The sequence below is a fragment of the Micromys minutus genome, assembly GCF_963924665.1.
Source record: "Micromys minutus genome assembly, chromosome: 1".
Classification (NCBI taxonomy): domain Eukaryota; kingdom Metazoa; phylum Chordata; class Mammalia; order Rodentia; family Muridae; genus Micromys; species Micromys minutus.
Window position 1 is genome coordinate 63,299,548 of NC_137969.1, and position 21,789 is coordinate 63,321,336.

The 21,789-nt window shown below is 48.9% G+C and overlaps 2 protein-coding genes across 11 annotated transcripts in view; one reads left to right on the forward strand and one right to left on the reverse strand.

Moving 5' to 3' along the window:
* The window catches only part of COQ8A (coenzyme Q8A), a 29,142-nt gene extending 17,317 nt beyond the window's left edge, over positions 1 to 11,825 (forward strand). For both annotated transcript variants that reach the window (XM_080934647.1, XM_080934648.1), the window contains exons 5-15: positions 3,818 to 3,892; positions 6,499 to 6,621; positions 8,090 to 8,175; positions 8,315 to 8,455; positions 8,794 to 8,875; positions 8,999 to 9,092; positions 9,290 to 9,431; positions 9,636 to 9,743; positions 9,883 to 9,948; positions 10,132 to 10,218; positions 10,993 to 11,825. In XM_080934647.1, the coding sequence (XP_080790773.1) occupies positions 3,818 to 3,892; positions 6,499 to 6,621; positions 8,090 to 8,175; positions 8,315 to 8,455; positions 8,794 to 8,875; positions 8,999 to 9,092; positions 9,290 to 9,431; positions 9,636 to 9,743; positions 9,883 to 9,948; positions 10,132 to 10,218; positions 10,993 to 11,280 (1,292 nt within the window). In that variant the 3' untranslated portion in view covers positions 11,281 to 11,825. The remainder of the gene's footprint in view (positions 1 to 3,817; positions 3,893 to 6,498; positions 6,622 to 8,089; positions 8,176 to 8,314; positions 8,456 to 8,793; positions 8,876 to 8,998; positions 9,093 to 9,289; positions 9,432 to 9,635; positions 9,744 to 9,882; positions 9,949 to 10,131; positions 10,219 to 10,992) is intronic.
* A 2,398-nt stretch (positions 11,826 to 14,223) lies between these two features.
* Positions 14,224 to 21,789, reverse strand: part of CDC42BPA (CDC42 binding protein kinase alpha) — a 207,116-nt gene continuing 199,550 nt past the window's right edge. For all 9 annotated transcript variants that reach the window (XM_080927474.1, XM_080927480.1, XM_080927479.1 and 6 more), the window contains 3 exons: positions 18,754 to 18,871; positions 16,747 to 16,904; positions 14,224 to 16,411 (listed from right to left, as the gene is read on the reverse strand). In XM_080927474.1, the coding sequence (XP_080783600.1) occupies positions 16,280 to 16,411; positions 16,747 to 16,904; positions 18,754 to 18,871 (408 nt within the window). In that variant the 3' untranslated portion in view covers positions 14,224 to 16,279. The remainder of the gene's footprint in view (positions 16,412 to 16,746; positions 16,905 to 18,753; positions 18,872 to 21,789) is intronic.

Genomic DNA, 21,789 nt, shown 5'->3' on the forward strand with positions numbered 1-21,789 from the left:
GATCTTTGCTCTGGGACCAGCCATTGGGGAACATGTTTACCAGATCCCACATCTGTAGCTGTGATACTGACAGACTGTGGCACTTTGCTGCTGACAGTTAAAGCCATTTCAGTTTGCTGCAGGTTTGGGGACTGTCCTTGTTTTTCTTCAAGCAGCCTTTGACCCTACCACACCTGTGTTCTTCTGGAATGACACTTACACAGTACATGGACACTGCTCATCTGCAGAGGTCCTGTTGCGAGTGCTGGCCATTGCAGCAGGGTGCTGTGAGGTGGGTTTCTGGAGGGGCAGTTTATGAAGGTTTAGCTGTGCACTGTAGGTTCTCCAGGTCCAGGCAATGTACGGAACGAAAGAATAGCTTTGCCGGCTTATTTCACATTCTGGCCATGGAGCAGTGGTTAGCCACATAACAGTTCTGGTGGTCATGATGGTGCTGGTGTTGAGTTGGCCAGGGATGCCCAGGACCTTCTGTCTCCCCTTTCCTGGCAAGTATGTCCTCTTGTCTGTATATTTGTCTGTGTCAGTTATTTTATTTTCTCTCCATTGTTGCCAACCTGTGGCAGAAACAACAGGCAGTTTCAGAACGTTCAAGCTGTGGGCACTGACTGTCTCTGGTCTGAAGTGAAGCAGCAGTCTGTCATGGTGCTTGTGGTATGTGGTAGAGCAAATTCTTCATCAGGTGTGACAGGAACATGCTGGGAATGGCTGCTGTTCTGTACAGTTTTAGGGGAGGAGCTGAGTATAAGTAGGCACCTACCTTTCCACATAGCCAGCAGAGGACCTGTTAGGTCTTTCCCTGGGAGGAGACACCTCAGGGAGCTTTGTCTCTTCCTTTTTGTTCCTCTTCCTCCTAGGCTGCAGCTCCTGTGGGGGTGAGGCTGCTGTTGGATGCCAGGTATTCATCTAGAAGTAGACTATTAGTTCCCATGCAAAGGACACTAGCCATATCTGCCTGTCTGCTCTATGTTGACTTCCTTAGCAGAGTGAGTGAGCCACGTGTATTAATTTAAGTGGAGTTGGGGCTGGAGAGATGGCTCACTGGTTAAGAGCACTGACTGCGTTTCCAGAGGTTCTGAGTTCAATTCCCAGCAACCACATGGTGGCTCACAACCATCTGTAATGAGATCTGATGCCCTCTTCTGGTGTGTCTGAAGACAGCTACAGTGTACTCATAAAATAATTCTTTAAAAAAAATTTAAGTGGAGTTTAGGTCAAAGGAAGTGGTTTAAGGAGTGGAGATCTTGCCTAGCACACACACAAGAGTCTGGGTCCCTACTGAGTACAGGTGGGGCCTGGTCTACAGTTCCTGGTATCTCAGCAGGAGGGGGGCCTGCTGCCCTGTTCTCTTACCCAGTCTCCTCATGAAGACCCCTGAATGTTGAGATTCTTTGCTTTTTCCACCAGTGGTAACTGGTAGGGCGTGGAGTGACTGCTTCTCTGGTGACCTCCAGAGGGACCTGAGTGGGGAGGCACCCAGGTTACCCAGAATTGGCTCCCAACCTGGACACAGGTCCACTACACCTCTGCTTTGCCTGGGGGAGAGTCCTGTGCCCTGTCACTTCCCTGATGGCAAAACCACCTTTAATGAGAAGTATTAGGGACGTTCTGAGTATGGGCAGTGTGCTGTTACAGGCCAGGAGGAAGGTCAGGCTGCCAACAGTATTTCTCTCCTCTTAGTGACACATAGAGAACAAGCCTTCTAGACACAGATCACAGTAGGAGAGGCAGTGCTGTGTGAGGTCCTTGGGTGCAGGAGCAAGGTATATGAAGGTGGCAGAAAAATCCCAGCCTGAAGTTTCCCTCTTCCCAGAGTTAGTTTCCCCAGGTTCACCTGGCTCTGGATGAAGGCTGAGCTAGGCAAGGGATTCCAAGAATCACATACCAGGCCCAGGGAAAGGGGTGGCAGTTTATTCTGGGTCCAGAGAACCAGGAGGCCAAGATCATGATTGCTGTCTGGGTAAGCTTGTTCTTACCTTCCTGCCTGCTGCAGGAGCCTGTCCCTCTGTTGGCAGCTCCTGGGTCTGGTGTAGCTACTGAAGGAGCCAGAGGCCTTTATGTTCTAAACTGATCCTTCAGGCATTTAATAACAATCTCCCCACCCCCTCTGTAGAGTTTGTACTTTGCCCAGAAAGAGTTTGACACAGCACTAAGTCCAGCCGGGGTATGCTTAGGAGGGCTCTGGCTACAGTATGTGCAGCTGGACAGGTTCATGACCTGGGAGGTTGCCTGCCTTTTGTGGGCTTGTCTCAGGGCTTGCTTTAAGCTGAAAGGGCTCCAAAGGGACATTGCTGAAGGTTAGTGCTGCCTGTCCTTTCTTTTACTAAGTTAGACATTGTGCTAGGTAGGGTGAGGAAGACAGAGGGTGGGAAGTTAATGTTTAATCAGAACTCTGGCTCCCAGTGCCCAGTGCCCTCCAGAGTAACCTGGGTAGGAGGACTGTTAGGGCCAGTGCCTGCCCACCAGACATCCACAGTAACACCCCTGGCCTAGGCCACCAACATCTCCTGGTTGTCTCTGTGTCTTCTTCCAGTTTGGCTTGTCCTGCCCTATTTGTACTATTCATGAACCTTCCCACAGGATTTGAAAACAATGTACACACACAAGATGGAATTTTTATGTTGGTTTCTATGCTGGGCTAGATGCATTAAAATTCATTCACCATGTCCCCTGTCCCCTTTTAAAAAATGGTCTCTAGAAATCTTAAAAGTCATGCATGTAGTTGACATGAGACTTCCTTTGTCACCACTGCTCTGATAGTTTTGAATAAACAAGCAGTTTTGTTGCCATGCCTTGGACTTTTGGTTCTCTTAGTGACCTCTGAGGTAGGAGCTGTTGTTAGGGTGGGCAAAGTAGAGCATGCACTGACACCTAGTGGCAGATAAGTATAGTATTAAATGTGTAAAAGAATTACCCTTTACTTACTAAGAATTTAAGAAATTACTTGAGTGACTTTTTTGAGACAAAGTTGCCACATATACTCCTGGATATCCTAGAATTTTCTTTGTATCCATGGGTGGCCTTGAAATTGGTAGACCTCATGCCTCAACCTCCAAAATGCTTGGATAACGGCATGTGTAGCCACACCCAGCTTAAATCTTTTTGGTAAGTTTTTGGCAAATCCAGCGTTTTTCTACAATGCGTTGTTACTGTAGAGAGGCTGGAGAACATCTCATGCCCTTACCCCGTCTCTGAGCAATGTGCCTGTCCTGTACAGCCTTCGAGAAGGGAGCTTCCAGGGAGCTGTGGGCCCTGAGCTGGACTCCAGGCTTTCTGTCTGGCCTCAGTCGTACCTGCTGGAAGGAAAGACCCAAGGGCTGTTCTCAGTCACTGCCAGTGCTGCCAGCATGGGGGGGGGGGTGAGGTGGGGTTTGTTCTGTCCCCAAGGACTTTAGTGAGTACACCCGTGGTTTTGCTCTTGTGGACCATCCCAGCATTTACTGCTGTCTGTTTTATATCAATGCAGTGATAACTTAGGAAATTCAAGACTACAGGATGTTCTTGTAAACTTGAGTGGTTGGTTGTCTTCCATAGTTGTATTGCCAGGAAGCGGTCCATAGACCAGGCCTACTCCATCGTCCCAGAGTCGGTCTGTGTTTTCATGCATGTGGGTTGTCACAGGTAAGAGCTGTGTAAATTCACAGGGAGCACTTACCCAGTGTTCTGAAACCACCAGTGTGTATTCTTACTTACTTCCTCTTCAGAATGTTTGAGTACCCAGCAAACGTCAGCACACCGCAGTGGTATCTGCCTGCTGCTCACCAGGCCTGGAAGGTGGGAGGTCCCAGCCACTCAAGCGCCTGCTCTCTTCCCCTTCCAGGTCTGGCTGTAGGTCTGGGCTTTGGGGCATTGGCTGAAGTTGCCAAGAAGAGTCTGCGTTCTGAGAACTCCACAGGTGAGCAGGGCCCTGTGTAGAAAGGGTGGATGACTCTGGAAGGTCTAGCCTATCCGTGTCTAGCACACCTCTGTTCAACCACCAGGACCATCCATTCTCCGACTGCAGGAGCCCTCTGAAATGTAGTTCATGCAGAAGGTGTTACTGGGGTTGAGTGACTGTTTGGTAGACTGACTTGCTTTAGAGTTGGAGGATTGGAGATGGCTCCCTCCTTCAGCCCCAGATGATCTTCTACCCCCCCCTCTGGCTGCCCACATTCATGCTACCACCAGCATATGCACCTCCATACTTGCTTGCATGCCTAATTGCATGCCCACCTTTTGTTCCTGCTCTCCTTTCCTGCCTTGCCCTTGAGCATCTTCTGAATTGTAATTTGGCTAGGTCAAATGCACAGAGCTCCTCTGTCCCCGTGGGTAGGGATGTAGGGCATTGGGACATGTGTATTGTGTCATTCTTTCATTGAACATGGCTCAGAGATCTCAGCTGGGACCATTCCAGAGACTGTTATCTCTGAGACAAAGATCATACCACCTCTGTTTTCTGCCTCCCAGGATCTGGCCCATCAGGCTTGCCTGGAACACAAGTTTAATGACTGTTGTAGCTATACAGTCTAGAGAATGTTCTGCATTCAGGCCCCCGCCCCCAAAACTGAGGGTTTTCCTGATGCTTAGATTCTGGCTGGGGAAGGAGCCATGGGATGTTATGTGAGCCCCTCACTGAGGGCAGGTGGCTGGGTGTCTACCCAGCAGAGCCATTAGGGGTTCCAGTTAGTGGATTTCTCAAAGTGCATTTGAGGTTCTAGGCTGCGCACCCTCTGTCCTGGTCCCACTCAAGAACTGAGGGCTCCTTACAGCTCTCACACCTATTCATGGGACCTCTTGATACTCATGGCCTATGCTCCTGGGGTCTGGGGATGGGGGTTACCAGCTTCCCAGGCAGCACTTCACTCATGGGCTCTCAGGATGCACCAGGATGGGCATCTTGTGTGTTCTTGAAAGGGACCTGGGAATGGGATTTAGCGTGGGTATTTTTAGTACTGGTGCTTAAGTGCTCTGGGACGGGAGGCCTGTGTTTTTCTGGATGAGAAGCTGGCTTTCCCAAGACCCAGCACTCCTTGCCAGCCACTTTCCACCCTACCTTGTCTAAGAGGAGAAGAGGCCAGCCTGCTTTCAAGGGCATCGCTGGTGTCCTTTTTTAGGGACTCTAGTGATTGAGGCTTAGGTTCCTTTAGCCCTGCCAGTAGGTCCTGAGGTAAATGGCCTTGGGAGAGCCACCTGCTCTGGCTTCCTAATATGCCTACAATGCCCTGACCTTGAAGGTGCTGTCCAGGCTAGAAAGCTCTGCCTGGATGATCATGTCCTGCATTGGGTATACCACCATGTCTCTGGCTTGTCCTGCCTGGCTCAGGCCATTCTGGGAAGGGGACATGTCTCAAGCCTATGAGGATCAGACCACCCTGGGGTGGAGATGCCCAAGAAAGCCAGTTGGGCCAGACACCATCTCCAAGTACCAGGAGATGGGACTCAGCTGAGGTGTGGTTTGTGTATAGGTGAGCAACAGTTTCCCTCCTTTGTCCTGGAATTAGTGGCCTTGGCTGTGTTCACTCCCTCTCCTGTCTTCCTAACCCTGAGTCCTGGGACCTGGGGAGGATAGGGGAGGGCTATCCACTCCTGGTGCTGCTTTCTGCTGTTGCCAAGGTCTCTTCTGGGCCCACTTGTCCTGGATTGGTCCTACACCAGGGTTTCAGTGGGTCTTGGAATAGCTCAGACTGCTGTGGGATGACCCTCCTACCCTGCATGTTGTCCTCCTGTTTGGACCAAGGAGTGCGCCTAAGGCCTCAGTGTGTCTGTCACTGGGGGCTGGCAATTGAGGGCTCTAACTCTTCTCCCCATGGTAGCCCCTTCTCTGTCCTGCCAGAAGCAGGCTGGGTTTTGCTTGATGCAAGGGCAGTTGTTAAGTCCTCTTCCCTTGGCCTTTCAGGTCCATAGTTACATGTTGAAGGAGCTGCCGGGTGCTGAGGGAGGACAGGGGGACCTGCCAGCTGAAACCCCTGTTTGTGCTTCTCCCTTGCCACAGGGTGGATTTGGCATGTGGGCAGAAGCAATGGTGCCCTTTGGCCACGCTGGTGGCTGGCAGCAGGATGCATTTGGCACTGTCAACTCCCTGGAGTCATCACCCAGCTGCTGCCACCACTCTGTGCCCTAGAAGGGGTTGTCTTTGGGCCAGTTGGCTGTGCCAAGTTGTGGGGCAGAGGGGAGAAACAATACCCAAGGACTGTGCTGTCCTTGACCCCTGATGATGGGAGTCCTTACAGTAACCAGGGCTCGTGGCACAGAGCACAGACCCAGGGACTCGTCAGCCAGGACAAGTAGGGCAGAGGCTGATCTTCTAGCTCTCATGTCAGACTTGACTCACTAGCAGGGGAGGCTTCCCTAGCTTTGGAGGGCTATAGAGGATGCGCACAGGGATTTGAAATTTTCTTCCTGTTTCTGTGGACACCTAACAGTTGTGCATATTTCCTGAGTCCCTATGCCCAGGCATCATGAAGGTTTCTTCCAGTCATCCTTCCTAATCCCTGAATGCATGTTGACCCCACCTGTCTACAGGGAAGAAAGCAGTGCTGGATTCTAGCCCCTTCCTGTCAGAGGCAAATGCAGAGCGCATTGTGAGTACACTGTGCAAGGTGCGTGGGGCCGCACTGAAGCTGGGCCAGATGCTGAGCATCCAGGGTGAGTGGGGGGCTCAGTCCTGCACCGGCTATGGATACCAAAATGGGGGCAGAGTGGCTAGGTATGGGAACAGAGCTGCTGTGGCAGTCTGGGACACGGGGATGTTTATGTCATCTTCAACCCGGGGCATGCTTCTTGCCTCTGGGTAGGTGTTTTGAGAAACCGAGAGGCAGTCTCTTAAGCATGGCAGCCTGGTGCTGTCACCTTACCTGCTCTATTGGTCCCGGGAAACTTGTAGAGGAGCTTGCAGTTCAGCTTTGGGGACCAGTGTGTGACCTCAGAGAGAGGGGCCTGGGAGGGACTAGGCTGGCAGAGTGAGGGGTAGGAGCCGCATTGGGCTCTACAGTAGCCCTCAATAGGAAGGTGTGAGTGAGGTGAGCTTACTCCCTTGACCAGGTTCAACTCTCAGGGTGGTACTGGATGCAGGCTGCTGTCAGGGGGCTATGTAGCTGGACATAGACTTTTTTGGAAGGTGTGTGAACAGCATATAATTGGAGCCCAGTAATACTCCCACCATGCCCAGTGTGGTATGTGGGCTGGTAGGGTTAGGAGCTGTGCTACAGGGTCAAGAGCAAGCAGGATTCAAACTGGTAAAGCATGTGAGAGCCTGTGTTGGTATCTCACAACTGTTACACTCCCAGGTCTTTTGAAAAAGCAAGCACATGGGGAGGGTAATACACTGTCATGGTTACTTGTCTATTGCTGTGATAAGACACCATGACTAAGACAACTTAGAGAAGGAATCTGAGTCTGTGAACATGGCAGTAGGTAGCCATGGCACTGGTGTAGTAGCCAAGAGCTTACATCTTGATCCATACACATGAGGCAGGGAGAGGAGAGAGGAAGGAGGAACAAGAGGAGGAGGAAGAGGAAAAAGACCTAACTAGGAATGGTTTGAGTTTTTGAAACCTCAAAGTCCACTCACAGTGACCCATCTCCTAATCCTTCCCAAATAGTTCCACTAGCTGGGGACTAAAACAGTATATGAGCCTATGAGGGCCATTCTCACTTAAATCACCCACAGCTGTCTTTATGATGGTCCATTAGGCAGGAAGAAAGTGCACAGCAAAAAGGTCTGTCAGATTATGGGCAATTTAAATTTTGTCTCTAAGTTATAGAAACATTTTATAAAAACATTGCCTCCAGGCTGCTCTCCTGGACAGGGGAAGGGGAGCTGCTAGGAATTATATCTAAAGGCTTGTGCCTTGTGTAGGTTGATGTCTTACTAGTGTGCCCAGCAGAGAAGACCCCTGTCCCCATTACAGTCCAGTCTGGAGTCTGTGCCAGGAGGAAGCTGAAGCTGAGTCTGTCATTGTGTCTGAGTTTCAGGTCCCAGGGTGACAGAGGGCAAAGCTCGATGGCCCTGGTCTACCCAGGAGGCCACACTGACAAGTGGTACCTGGGCAGCCCCGTTGGTCTGTGTATATATATCCCTAACGGAAGTCCCACTCTGACCTCTTGTCTTCAGATGATGCCTTCATCAACCCTCACCTGGCAAAGGTCTTTGAGCGGGTGAGGCAGAGTGCTGACTTCATGCCACTGAAACAGATGATGGTGAGGCTGGCAGGAGGAGGGCTGGGGGAGCCACTGCTCAACCCTGGGCAGCTAGGAGCAAGCTGTGGGGTAAGCTGGTACATATCAGGGCACCCCAGGTAACCAGGCTGTATTCCTGTCTTCCCTGGCCTCTTTCCAGAAAACTCTCAACAACGACCTGGGTCCCCATTGGAGGGACAAGCTGGAGTACTTTGAAGAGCGGCCCTTCGCAGCTGCCTCCATAGGGCAGGTGCACCTGGCCCGAATGAAGGGTGGCCGTGAGGTGGCCATGAAGATTCAGGTAGATGGCTGTGTGTCCTCACAGGACTTGAGAGACACTGTCTATTTTTAGCACCTGGCTGCACTGGGTACTAGGAGAATGTTTGTTAGATGAAGAATTAGAAGGACAAAGCTGACTCTGGCAGTAGTAGAAGGGTAGCCTTCTGGGGGCCAGGTTGGAGCCAGGGCTTTTTCTGGGGGAGGACGAGGAGAATTGGACAGCAGGGTGGTGATGGGTCAGATTTTGGCAACCTTTATTGGCTCTATTGCATCTAAGCTGGATGGATATGGCTGGGAAGCTAATGGGCAGGGACAGCCTGCCCGTTGCCTCCCTAGGTAACTTCCCTTCTCTCCCTGCAGTACCCGGGTGTGGCCCAGAGCATTAACAGTGATGTCAACAACCTTATGGCTGTGCTGAACATGAGTAACATGCTTCCAGAAGGTCAGGCTGGGCTGTAGGCATGAGGTGGGAGTTATGGGTGAGCACTTGGGTTTGGTTCTAGGATTGTCAGGGGGAAAGCCAGGCAGAGCCCCTTTTCCCACCTGATGCCCCATTCTGCCATAGGACTGTTCCCGGAGCATCTGATTGATGTGCTGAGGCGGGAACTTACCCTGGAGTGTGATTATCAGCGGGAGGCTGCCTATGCCAAGAAGTTCAGGTGTGGCTCTTATGGGGACCCTGGGAGGCTGAGGGGCACCCAAGTGGGCAGGCGCATCTGTTTTTAAGGGTGAATGGCCCTGGGGCCAAGGTGTGGCCACATCCTCCCCACTGAAAAGTAGGTTTCCCTGTGGTGGGCTCTCCATTTGGGGTCTGTATGGGTGCTCAAGACTAGATGTGAGCTCCCTTTCCACACAGGGAGCTGCTGAAGGACCACCCCTTCTTCTATGTGCCTGAGATTGTGGATGAGCTATGCAGTCCCCATGTGCTGACCACAGAGCTGATAACAGGCTTCCCCTTGGACCAGGCCGAAGGGCTGAGCCAGGAAGTGCGGAATGAGGTGTGCCCAAGAGTGCTGACCTGCTGTGCTGGGAACCTAATAGTGTGGACAGAGACCCTAAGCCCCTCCCTGGGAGGGGTGGACAAGGGGGTAGTCACTGCATCTTTCTCTTGGGGTAGCACACTGGGAGCAGTTAGGATGGAATTTAGGAGGCAAAGACTTTAGTCTGTACTGCCTGACCTAGGTCCCTCATCCCATCCCCAGATCTGCTACAACATTTTGGTGCTGTGCTTGAGGGAGCTGTTTGAGTTCCATGTGATGCAGACTGACCCCAACTGGTCCAATTTCTTTTATGACCCTCAGCAGCACAAGGTAAGCCCCAGTCCGAGCCTCATGTGAAAGTTACCAGCAGAGACCCAGGCTCCTACCCTGGAGAGATCCTCCTCCTCTCTGCCCTATGCTTACCAGCACCACAGGGCAAAGCTTCAGTGTTCTATCTCCATCTCTATAGGTGGCTCTCCTGGACTTTGGGGCAACTCGAGAATATGACAGATCCTTTACTGACCTCTACATTCAGGTAAGAACAGGAATGGGGCCTTGGCCCATGTATTTCAAGGCCAGTGCTCTTGAAAGTGCGGGAAAGCTACCTGGAGCAGGCCACAGCCTGTCAGGTCCACCTAGCTGACTCTGATCCCAGGCCATGGGTTGGAAAGAACTTGGAGGGCTGGGTTGGGTAGGCTAGAGCCTCTGTTCTTCCCAGGTCATCCGGGCGGCTGCTGACCAGGACAGGGAGGCAGTGCTAAAGAAATCGATAGAGATGAAGTTCCTTACTGGTTATGAGGTCAAGGTGAGTGAACCACCCAGGCTCACTGGGAAATTCAGGCCCAGCTTCCCGTAGAGACCTCTGTGTCTTACCATGGGGCCTCAGGCCCTGTAGTCTGTAGGAAATATGTAGGGTAGAGCAGGACTTTTCTGCTTAGGGTTTACCTGGTGCTGCTCCCTGGTCACCAAGAGTCAGAGATGGCTTGCTTGGATGGACAGAGAACTGACCTTTAGAGACTTTCACCCAGCGGTTATCAGGTCGCTGATCCTCCCTGAGCTTCTGGGTTCACACCATCAGGATGGGTTGCCCTTCTTCATATCTTTCCCACCATCTAAGATGGCACCTGCTTCCTCTGTGCAGCTGGCTGGATTTGTCCCAGACCTGGGTGCCCTTTGTCCTTCCAGTGTTGTGTTGGTGACATGTATCCTGTGCCTGGCAGATAACTACTGCCATGTGTTAGGAACTAAGCAGGCTCCCACAACAATCGCCACAGTGGTGGAGCCCTGGAACTGCCTATTCTGCGGTCTGTGTTTGTGGCTAGAACAACTTTGTCAAGACAGGAGTGAATTCTGTGGGAGGAGTGAAGGCCCCACACTCTACCATGTGCCATATATGGTCTTGTGTCTGCTCGGCTCCCAAGGGTTGACATTAAGTATTGCCACTGTTTACAACCAAAGTCATCCTGTCACCTCTGATGTCCTCCAGACCCTAGAACTTAGTGCTGAGATCAGGAGCTGTGGTAGGACCTGTGTCTGGGGGCTTCTGACTTAGCCATTTCTGCCCTTCCTCTTGATATAGGCTATGGAGGATGCCCACCTGGATGCCATTCTCATCCTCGGGGAGGCCTTTGCCTCGGAAGAGCCCTTTGACTTTGGCACCCAGAGCACTACTGAGAAGATCCATAACCTGATCCCCATTATGCTAAAGCATCGTCTCATCCCACCGCCAGAGGAGACCTACTCCCTACACCGCAAGATGGGTGGCTCTTTCCTCATCTGCTCTAAGCTGAAGGCCCGCTTCCCCTGCAAGGCCATGTTTGAGGAAGCGTACAGTAACTACTGCAGGATGAAGTCTGCGCTGCAGTAGGTGAGGTGTGGGCCAGGCTAACTAGGGGTCATGCCTTCTTTCAGGCTCAGCCAAGCAGAAGATGTTGAAAGGGAGCCACAGCCTCTATGAATAGGAAGAGAGCACTGCAGAGACCCTCCCATTGCTTCTGGACTGTCCAGACAAAAAGGCAGGCTGCTTTTGCCATCTCCTCTCTGCTGTGGATGTATACCAGGAACACGGAGCAAAGCAGTACTAAACTCAACCCAGCCACCTTTGGGGTCTAGTTGGCCATGCAGAATGAATTGTGTTTCTGGGTGAGCTTATGTCCCTGCCCTTTGCCACCTCAGCCTGTGGCCTGGAGCTAGAAGCTCAGGACAGTAGGGTAGCCACCCTAACTTGGTCTCAGCATGGACAAAAGACTCGTTTAAAAGCTGACACTGGATGAGCAGCAGGTCTCCAACATGTCCCAAGAGAGGTAGTTACCACCCCACCCCTGCGGATCAACACAGGCTCTGTGTTTGTATGTCTTGTAATTACACATTCATACCTTTGCATTCAATAAAGAAGTGTGTTGGGGACTGCCATTTCCTATGTGTTCTGTGAATTCTGGGAATGAAGTGGCCCCAACTTATCACCTGGGTGGTGTGGTCTTTATTTATAAAGGACCAGAATATCTGTTGCTCTTGATGGGGACAGACCATGGCAACATAGGCGGATATTAAGAATTTCCATGTACTTGTGTCTGACTCAGGGCTTTGATGGCACTGGAAATTGAGCCTAATGCCTTACACAGTGAAGTGAGTGCTCTACCACTGGTTGGTTGTACCCTGAGCCCTTTTATTTGTGAGACAGGATCTCATCAAGCTCTCATGCAGGCCTTGAACTTGTCATCGTCCTGCTTACCCTCCTCCCAACACCCACAAGTAATTAAGATCAAAAGTTTGAGCCACCAAGCTTCTTAGGCATTTTAGAGAAAACAAGCTCGTGTGTTCATTGGCTACAGAACAGGCACTGAGAGGTGGTACTCAAACCCAGGTCAGAAACAGTGTGCCCTCAAAGCCCATTGTAGGTCTGTCCTGGCTAGGGGCCTAGCTCACTGCCACCCCTGCACCACACTGAGCTCACTATTCTTAAGTTTTACTGGAACATGGTATTCTTGTCCATTTCTTTGTGGAATGTTTGCCAAGTCCTGGTCTCTACAGATCCTGCCTTTGAAGCCAATGTGACTTTCGAACCTGAAAGAATCTCAATGTCTAGGAGGGGTATGCCTTCAGTTGCAGTTCTGGGGTCTCTGATAAGGTCACCTAGCCTTGCCTGTGTGCCAGCTGCACCATTCTAACTCATCAAAACAGATCTAACTCCCAGGCTCACACTGTAGACAGACAATCCTGAGTCTTAAGTGCCTGTGGAGTGTGGCCCAGGAGCCTAAAGAGTGTCCGGGGAGTTCTCATAAGAGAAAGGGAGTTGAGCACGTCCACGGATTTGAATGTTACTCTTACCTGAGCTCCAAGACCCAGATCAATGCCCAGGGGAAACTGACCTGTGTCCTCTGGGATATACAGAAGAGGTCCAGTGGAGGGACCAGCGAGCCAAGAATGCCTCATACTCTTCACATAGGGAAAGAAAAAGACAAAATACTCAATGCTAATAGTTCCTTATTTATTGCAGTACATCAAAGTCTGGTTAATTAGGTGATACCAACATAAAATATTGGTGAGAAATCCTTTGTTACATTTTTGACCACCCCACCTTAAATAGTTCTGTGCAAAAGAATCCACATCATAGTTTGGTAGCAGATACTCTCAGGAAATTCCCTAGGACATCAGGGACAAAACCAAACCAAGTGAGTGCTAAGAGGCCAAACCAGTATCTTCCCTTACACCACACACACACACACACACACACACACACACACACACACACACACACACACACACAGGTCAGCATAATATTCTGAACAAAAATGATTACACTGAGGCCATGCAAAACTGTACAATATTACAATGAGAAAAAAATCCTAGAAATTTATAAAATAAATGTTATACTATCAAATAAAAAGGTTGTCTTTTTCCCCCCCAATGGCATCAGGGCTGACTTACGGGCAGTCAGTCTCCTAAAACTGAAGTAGGGCTCTGTAACGCTGTCCCTGGGACGGGAGAGTGTGGTGCTGGAACTGGCAGGAGACACACTCACTGCAGCAGGGCTCTGCAAGGAACTCTGCACTTGGGAAGGCTGAAGGTTCCAACAAGGCAGGAGCCTCTCCAAGGGCACAAGGAGATGCTCTGCAGCCAGGCAGGTGGGACTGGGTATTGGCAGAGTATGACCTACAGCAGGGTGGCGGCTGTCTTAGGTGCACCTGTGTTCGGGAGTGGGAGAATTGAATTTGTGGTCACTGCCAAGGCTGCATGAGGGGTGCTGCACTGGGAATGGAGGCTGCCCCTCTGCTCTGGCTTCTCTTTAATGATACCTAAGGACCCACACAAGGCAGCTGAACTTGCCTAGAAATAAACATGGCCACTAAGTTAACTAAGTGACAGGATTCCAGCGTGAAAGGAGTAGCTGAAGGACTAGTGGGGATGGTAGGAACTCCAGATGCTTCCCCTAAGCTTGGCTATAAGTTTGGCTATGCAATGGAAAGCCAAACAGGACCTTTGCAGTTATCCCCCAGTCTTAAAGCTGTGCTCACTGGGAAAGAACACAAATGGCTAAGCGCAGGGAGTGTGTGCATACAAATTTTAAAAAAATCATACATATATGATCTGTGTTAGCAATCATCGATAGGAAGGCTTTTGTTTTTGGCAAACCCAAACCCAAACCCTTTTTTTGTATACCCACCCCAAACCCTCATAACAGATAAACCAGAATTCAAAGGGCAAATAGCATACAGGTTGGACATAGCACCAAGTAGTAACCCATATAGACACTATATCAGAAATGTCTCTTAGTCCCCCCCCCCCCCCCTTCTGGATCAATTCCCACTGCCACACATTTTCAAATACCTTGCACGGGGTAGGGAGAATGATCTGAAGAAGGGCCCAAGGCCTTGTTCTAACCTTTGTTATTGACTGCTCTGAGGAATCTTTGTTTCTGTCTTCTGGAAACCTATTAGTCATTTTCCCCCCATCTTTCCCCACAGCTTCTGACAGGAACACTTTTCATGTAAGGCTGGATGAATCTGGTAAGACAGTCGTCATTACTAGATCTCTACCCCACACTGTGGGCCAGCAGGGCTGCTGTTAGGGTGCCTGGTTTTTTGACTGCAGTGGAGCTGGACTTTAGGGATATAGAGGTTCAGACTAACTCTAAAAGGGTTCTTTTACAAACAAGCACCCGCAGGCAACACAAATTCCCAATTGGTTGTCAGAGCTACAAACCAAAGGCTCAGGGTGGAGTTCAGTCTGTCTCAGCCTGGTCAGGTTTTTGCTGGGGGAAGGAGAAAGATGAGGGAGAGGATGGAGGGGGAGGGGAGCCAGCTTTCAAAGTGCCAAGTTCAAGCAGACAAAATAGGGCTCAGATCACACTAAAGATCTGACCCTGGTTTTGGGGTATATACAAGTTGTTTTTATATACTTTTGCAAAAGAGTAAACATTCAGATTTGAATGACACAGTGCTCGCCCAAAAGAAATTGTGTTCATGTTGGAGCGGGAGACCCTAAATATCTGTCAGAGCTGCTGTTTACAGAGACCCAGCCCAAGTGCTTCTGTTCCATCTCTCCTCCCTGAACTCTCACACCTTCCATGAAGCCGTGTGACTGGGGAGTCTGACCCACAGGGCCGGCAGTATGCTGTGCCAAAGGTCAGCATGCCAGGCAGGTTAGCAACTTTGGAAATCTATTTTAGATGTGGCTTAAAGTGGGAAGAAACAGTGGCTTTTCCAACCCCACTGGTTTCCACCCCCATGTTCTTAGCGGTGAGATGCATGAGTAGAGGAGTTCTGGTGTTCCTCTTGCTTCCTGGGACAAGCGCAGCAGCAAATATCCAGGGGAAAAGCTGGCTCACAGTCCACGGTGGCCAGCACACCCCATGCCCCACCACCCTCTCATGTGGGAAGGCATATTTGGTTAAGGCTGTTCAGCCTATGCTTCTGAGGTTTCACTAGATTTAGTAAGGAGAAACTTTTCCCAGCAGTGTGTTCACAACCACTCTCAACCAAACAGGGAAGTTGTGCTTAGTCCAGACTCCTCACTGCAACCTAGAGAGGGACAGGGTTTAGCCAGGACAGAAAAGCAGCTGTATGAACCATTCCATGGTCTTCAGAAGCCAAGAATTTCTTGTTCTAATGGGAAGGGCTGGAAGGGGACAGAACTTTCACATTCATCTGTGCGAGATATCAAAATATAGTAAGTGGGAGACACGTTCTAACTGGTAACTAGAGAAAAATGACTCTGGAGGCAAGTGTGCCTCTGGAGTGGCTTCAACACTGCCGGTGGTGTCCAGGTCACAGCCCGCCAATGGCACTAATTTCCAAACATACCTTAGATTTTCCTGACCTCAGCCTGCCTACGCCTGAGGACAGACACCACCGGAACCTGACTTCTGTTCTTTTTACAAATGTCACTTGAGGCCTTTCTACCCTGTATATGACTTAGCTGGGAAACAGACAAGAAACAACACATTTTTTAAATTAAATGATCTTTCTTATATACGCATCCATCTTTCATTGAACACAAGAGATGCTTCTTTGATTATTTACATTCAGTATTTAACTTCTACATCTACGTATTTATTTAAACTCTGTACTGTAGTAAAATATGCATTGTTTTAATTCATGAGGGTTTATTTCCTGGCAACAGTCAGCTGACGCTCATGGAGGCTGCTGGGCGCTACGTGAGGGCTACGGTGAGAACACAACCGGTCTACTCTTAGCGCTGCGTCTGCGCAGTCTGTCTACAGAAGCTACCTGGGGGTTGGGGGAAGGGTGAAGCGGGCCTGGCTGCAGAGGAATCCTCATAGCAGCTGTGCGGAAGGCGCTGCTGCTGCCAGGCACGTTGTCGGAGTGGGAGTGCAGAGTCCCTGTCTGCGGTCACCGGTCCTGGGCTCATGGGTCCCAGCTCCCTCGGTCTGTGCTCTCCAAGGAGAGGCTCTTGGTCTTTCGGGGTGAAACAGGGCTTGGGGGGCTGCTCAGGTTAGAGCTGTTGGAAGCTGTGGAATGCCTTGGAGAATCAGAGTCCTGCAAAACAAAGCATTGGTGAGAAGCAGAGGAACAACAGAGGACAACTGATGTCCTAGGCCCCTCTAGTACCCACAATGCAACCACCCACAGGTCTCTTCTGTAAGCAGACAGGCCCTCTATGAGATGGAGGATACACACTCATGAAAATTGTGGAACCCTTTCATTAAAAAGTGGTTAGACGCCTGGAGCTTCTGGAAAGCCAGAGTTTACACACCCGTGGCAGGCCTTGCCATCCTTTCAGAGACATATGCAATGGGGGTAGATCAGCCTGGATGGACACACTGGCCTTAAGCATGCATGGCAGGTGCAGCCGCCATCCATGGCCCATTCACCTCTCCATCAAAGTCCCTCGCAGGGGCGTCACTTCCTTGGTCCATGCCTCCTGATGACAAAGAGCCTTCTGAGGGAGAGGGCATGGGCTGTCGCTTCGTGTTGTAGCTTCCTCCAGAGAATTCCCTCTTTAGTGCACTGCCATTCTGAGCCGATGACCCTGCAGGACAATGGTTGGGAAGAACTATGTATTTGGAAGAGGCCATGCCTCTAAAAGTGTACAGACTGCCAAGAAGATAGAAGTCCAGTGCTGAAGGTTGTTTCTGTTGTCTTCTGGCTATGGGACTGCTGGTGTAGACAGTCGCACCAGGCTGTGTGGTGCCCTCAGCATCTGTCATACTATAGACATGTTGGGTGTTCTTCTAACAGATGGGGGATCGCTGCCTACCCAGACTCACAGAGGCTCCGAAGACATGGGCTGCATTCTCAGCAGCAGACAGCCATGCCCAGGCAAATTCAGTCTGTCAAAAACTCTCATAGAAAACACAGAACACCAGGAAGCACTTACTTCACAGCTTGAGAGCAACACTTCCAGGGTTACTCTGAGGGTACACACAAATGCTTTGACCTAAAAGCTGGGCATATAGCAAGGGGACTGGTGGCACTGACAAGAAAAGAGCCCTCAGAAACTTAACAAATACTGTTAGTGCTCATTCAAAAGCATCCCATGTTTCTCACTATGTTTCAGTCTCTGGTTAAGAAAAGTTTTAATTTTATTAAGTTTCATGATTGGTCAAGGACACTAAGTTAAAACTATTTCAATGTTTTACTGACTTTTGTTAAATGCCTTTGACATTAGGAATCCAACAATTGCATGTCTGGCTATGAGGCACCAACTGTGTTAGTGTTCAGAAAGGCACTGCAGAATCAGACCTGGCAGACTTCTCAATACCCCAAGGTCCCTTCCCTCCATAAGTTCCTCATAGCCAGCACTATCCCTGACCCCTTCTAGAGACTAGCAGTACTGCTTGTAAACTGGTGTTCTAGAAACGGTCCTTGCCAGATCGGTGCAGTGGGCTGGCCTGATGCTGCTTGTGTTCTGATGATAACACTGGGCCCCAAGACTGGTTGCCCCAGAGACGAGAGAGTCCACACTCAGACACTAAGTTACCCTGCCCCCATGTTATTTCTGACTGGTAAATAAAGTTGCCAACAGTGTTATGAAGGAGCCCAAACCATTCTGACTCTCAGAAACCACATGAGATAATCAATAAAATGCATGCTGCGCTCCTCCTCCGACCTTTCTTGTCAGAGTTGTTACACGCCCAGACTGCACATTCGCCCCGCCCCGGTCTCTTGCTCAGCTCCCTGCTGCCACACCAGCTTGTTTGCGTGCTACTCTGTTTCTAAGTTGTGGGGCAGGTTGTTCTGTTGTCAGTAACAATGAATACAACACACCCGAACCTAAAGAAACCTGGAAACAAAGCAGGTATAGGAATGCATGCTTCCCTTTTAGAGGTAAAGGAGATGGGATGGGGGCTCATGGAGGGGGAACTTGGAAGAGAGATATTTGAAATGTAAATAAATAAAATAATTAATAAAAATGTCTTTCAAAGGGAAAAAGAGAAATGGATGCTTACTGAATAAATGGCAACAAAAGTACCAGGGAAATTCAAGAATATAGGGTAATGAATATGTCTTCTGACTGAAGGACTCTGCAAGAGGAAAGTGGATGTGGACTATTTAGCTTCTAAAGAAGCCTTCGCTGAGGTCTCAGGTGTCAAGTGTACACAGTGTTTGCTGGACGCTCACAGTTGATGCCAGTCTGCAAGCACCATCTTTCATCTGGGAACTACCACAGCCACAATGAACTCTCTGAGAGTGCACACACCCCGCACACTCGGGCATGTGCGGAATTGCACAGGCCATTCAGGCAGGCACAGGTCCCCATCACTCTACCAGGAAGCTGCTCGTGGGCAAGTCACTAAATTGTTCCAAGGAATACCTTTTCTCCGTGGTCGAACCTCCCCACCATGAGCACGGCAAAGCTCTCTACACCCGACACTTACGTGCGGACAGGCCACTGCTGGCACTCATGGAGCGGCCTGGCTCAGGGCGGGACTTGGTGATGGAGGGAATACTGACGGAGCCACTGAATACTGTCCGGCTTTCCTGAGGCCGTGGGTTCTAAGACACAAAAGAGAGGCATAGTCTTCAGCCAGAAGCACACATTTGCCTTTTACCCTAATTCTCAAGACATCAGAACAGAGTGATACAGGGAGGCAGCCATAGAGCCCAGTCTTTCTCACAGCAGGACTCTGCAGCCCTGAGATGAAATGACTTATCCCTTCCAAGGAGTACTTACCAATAAGCAGTTTTTGGTTGTGAAAATGTTATATGGTTAGCTGGGAGCGGAGTGCAGAATTACATGGACATTTGCAGATAACAGAAACTGCTTTGACCACAAATGAGATTATTTATTTAAGAGACCCCACTCAGCCTATTTGGAGGAAAGCCAATTAAAATTATTTTCTTGACAAAAATTTCTTTCTGACACCATGTGTCATGCTCATGAATTTTACCAGCTCTGAAACATGAAACCCCGTATTGTACATCATAGCTCAGTGACAGTTGTACCAGGAAGCACGAGTCTGGGACCTGTCCTGCTCAGTGCTTTCAGACAAGAAAGAGGGGTGCTGGGGCTGAGCAGAACCCAGAGAATGCAGACATCTTCATCTGTTTTCTAAATATTAGGGTGGGTAGACCACACAGGCCATGTTACTAACTTCTTTGATCACTTATGACATTATTCTTGTGTAGACACAGTCCCACCTTCCTGCAAATATTCAGTAAGTATTTTCTGAGGCAAAGGCAGGGTGGGGAAGAGGCACAAAGGGAAACAGAGCACAGGTGTCTGCACATGGGCCATGGGCAGCAGCCCTTAGTTTGCTCAGCTCTCAGGCTAGCACGCGCCTCCTGGGGTTCTGAGAATCAGTGGTTATATCTGCAGAAGCAAAGCGCTTGCCCTGACCCACCATGTGGCTCTACTGTCCTGATCTAATGATTCACACGGCCCATCTGTGAGTATCAGTATCAATAACCTCCTTTAAAATTACATCAGAATTCTTCTGGAAGGAATGGGCATGCATGACAGAAGATGTTGAGAAAATACAAAGAAATAGTTATTAAAAAGTAGTTCAAACTTCAGCCCCATGACTTTCCTGAAGAATGTGTTTGAGAGGAGCTGACCTTGGTACTTTTTTTTTTTTTTTTTTTTTTTTTTTTTTTTTTGGTTTCCTTAAAAAAAAAAAAAAAAAAAAAAAAAAAAAACCCAAAACTGTGTGTGTGCACACATAGGCACATGCATGCCACTACTTGTGTGGAGGTCGAAGGACAACACCGTGGAGTTGTTGCTCTCCTTCTACCATTGAGTCCTGGGTTTTAAACTCAGATCATCAGGCTTGGAAGCAGGCTCCTTTACCCACTACTCCATCTCACTTTCACTTTGTTTCTACACTCCACAGATCCCATGACAGTCAAGGCCAATAAAATTAATCAAAATGGACTAGAAAATACATTAAAGCCATAAGTTTCCTCAGCTCTAATTAGTTCCTTAAAAATAATTTTTCCTCATTGTCACGGGACTACCCCTAGACTGTGGGTTATATGGGTAATAAATGAATCATAAAGAGGACAATTCTCCTCTTAACTCACCAGACAGTACTAATAATTTGCTCTTTCCTACCTACATTTTCTTTTAAATGTGTGTGCGTGTGTTTGTGTGTGTGTGTGTGCATATGTGTGCCATACAGGTGGTCAATGGTTCTCTCTTTCACTGTAGGTTCTGGGGTTCGAACCCATGTCATCAGGTTTGATGGCAAGCATTTTTGCCAACTCTGCCCTGGTGCAGCCTCCAGTTCTTATAATTCTTAGTACGCTAACCCACATGCTAACACTTATCAAAGGACAGCTGTCCCTGCTACAGTGTGGCAAAGATCAAATGATTTAAACAGGATCTATGAAAAGATGTAGACAACGCAGGCAAAAGGAAATTTAGTAGGGTGGTTCATTATTTTGGTTGTTAAGGTCTAGAACTGAACACTTGATTACTGTGTGACTATAAAACCCTATGGAGAGGTGACACTCTAGATGTGTCTGTGCACTGGGCTTTCCCAAACACCTACAATCCTGAGGAAAACAATTCAACATTGTTATTTTGGTTTCTAGAACAGATCTGCAAAGTCCATGTAATTCTATGCAGTGTTTGTTTAAAGAAAATATTTTACCTTATTTTATCTAAGAAAATTAAAAAAAAAATAAATTAAAGCCAAGACAGAGAAAGGCAACATTTTGGCACCGGCACACACAGGAGCAAGCTTCTGTTTATAGCAATGTGTGTGCTAGAACAAACGGCCAAGAGCCACTCGTGGGGAAGGAAAGTGCCAGTCAATCTGCACTTCAAAGCTAGGAGGGTAAGCTTCCAGAACACGCTAGTAATTACAACTGAAAACTAAACTACTAAAGAAATAATAAACAGAAAAATGTCTTATATAAAAAGCTTATCACTTAGTCAAATGATATAACTCCATTAGAATGTAACAAGAAACCCGGGTTTTTGGACTTTCTAGTTAAAACCATGCTTAAGGTGGGTTATTCCCGCTGAACTCAAGCTACAGGAAGTTGTTTCTCTCCCAGGAAGGTCCCAAGGACTGTGGAGTCCTTGGAATCCACCTCCAGTTGCCAGGCAAACAGAATTTTGTCAAGTAAGGCATGGAGATGATATTGTTATTTACTTTATCAAAGTAATTTAATAATAATAACAAAAATAACCTTTTAAATCCTCTAATTTTCTTACTGGAAAATTACCATATTACAAAATTTAAGTCAATGTTACTAATTTACTAACCCAGGGCATTATAGAAAACAAGCTTGCATGGCATAATCCAATACTTTAATATCCATGAAACTAACTTCCCTCAATGTTCATACACACACACACACTACTTGATAAAGTGGACAGTTTAACAGCCACTTGGGCGCATGGCCCGTGGTAACAAAGGCGTGGTCAGAATGAGAGGACCAACACACCCGCTTCTTCAGGGCAG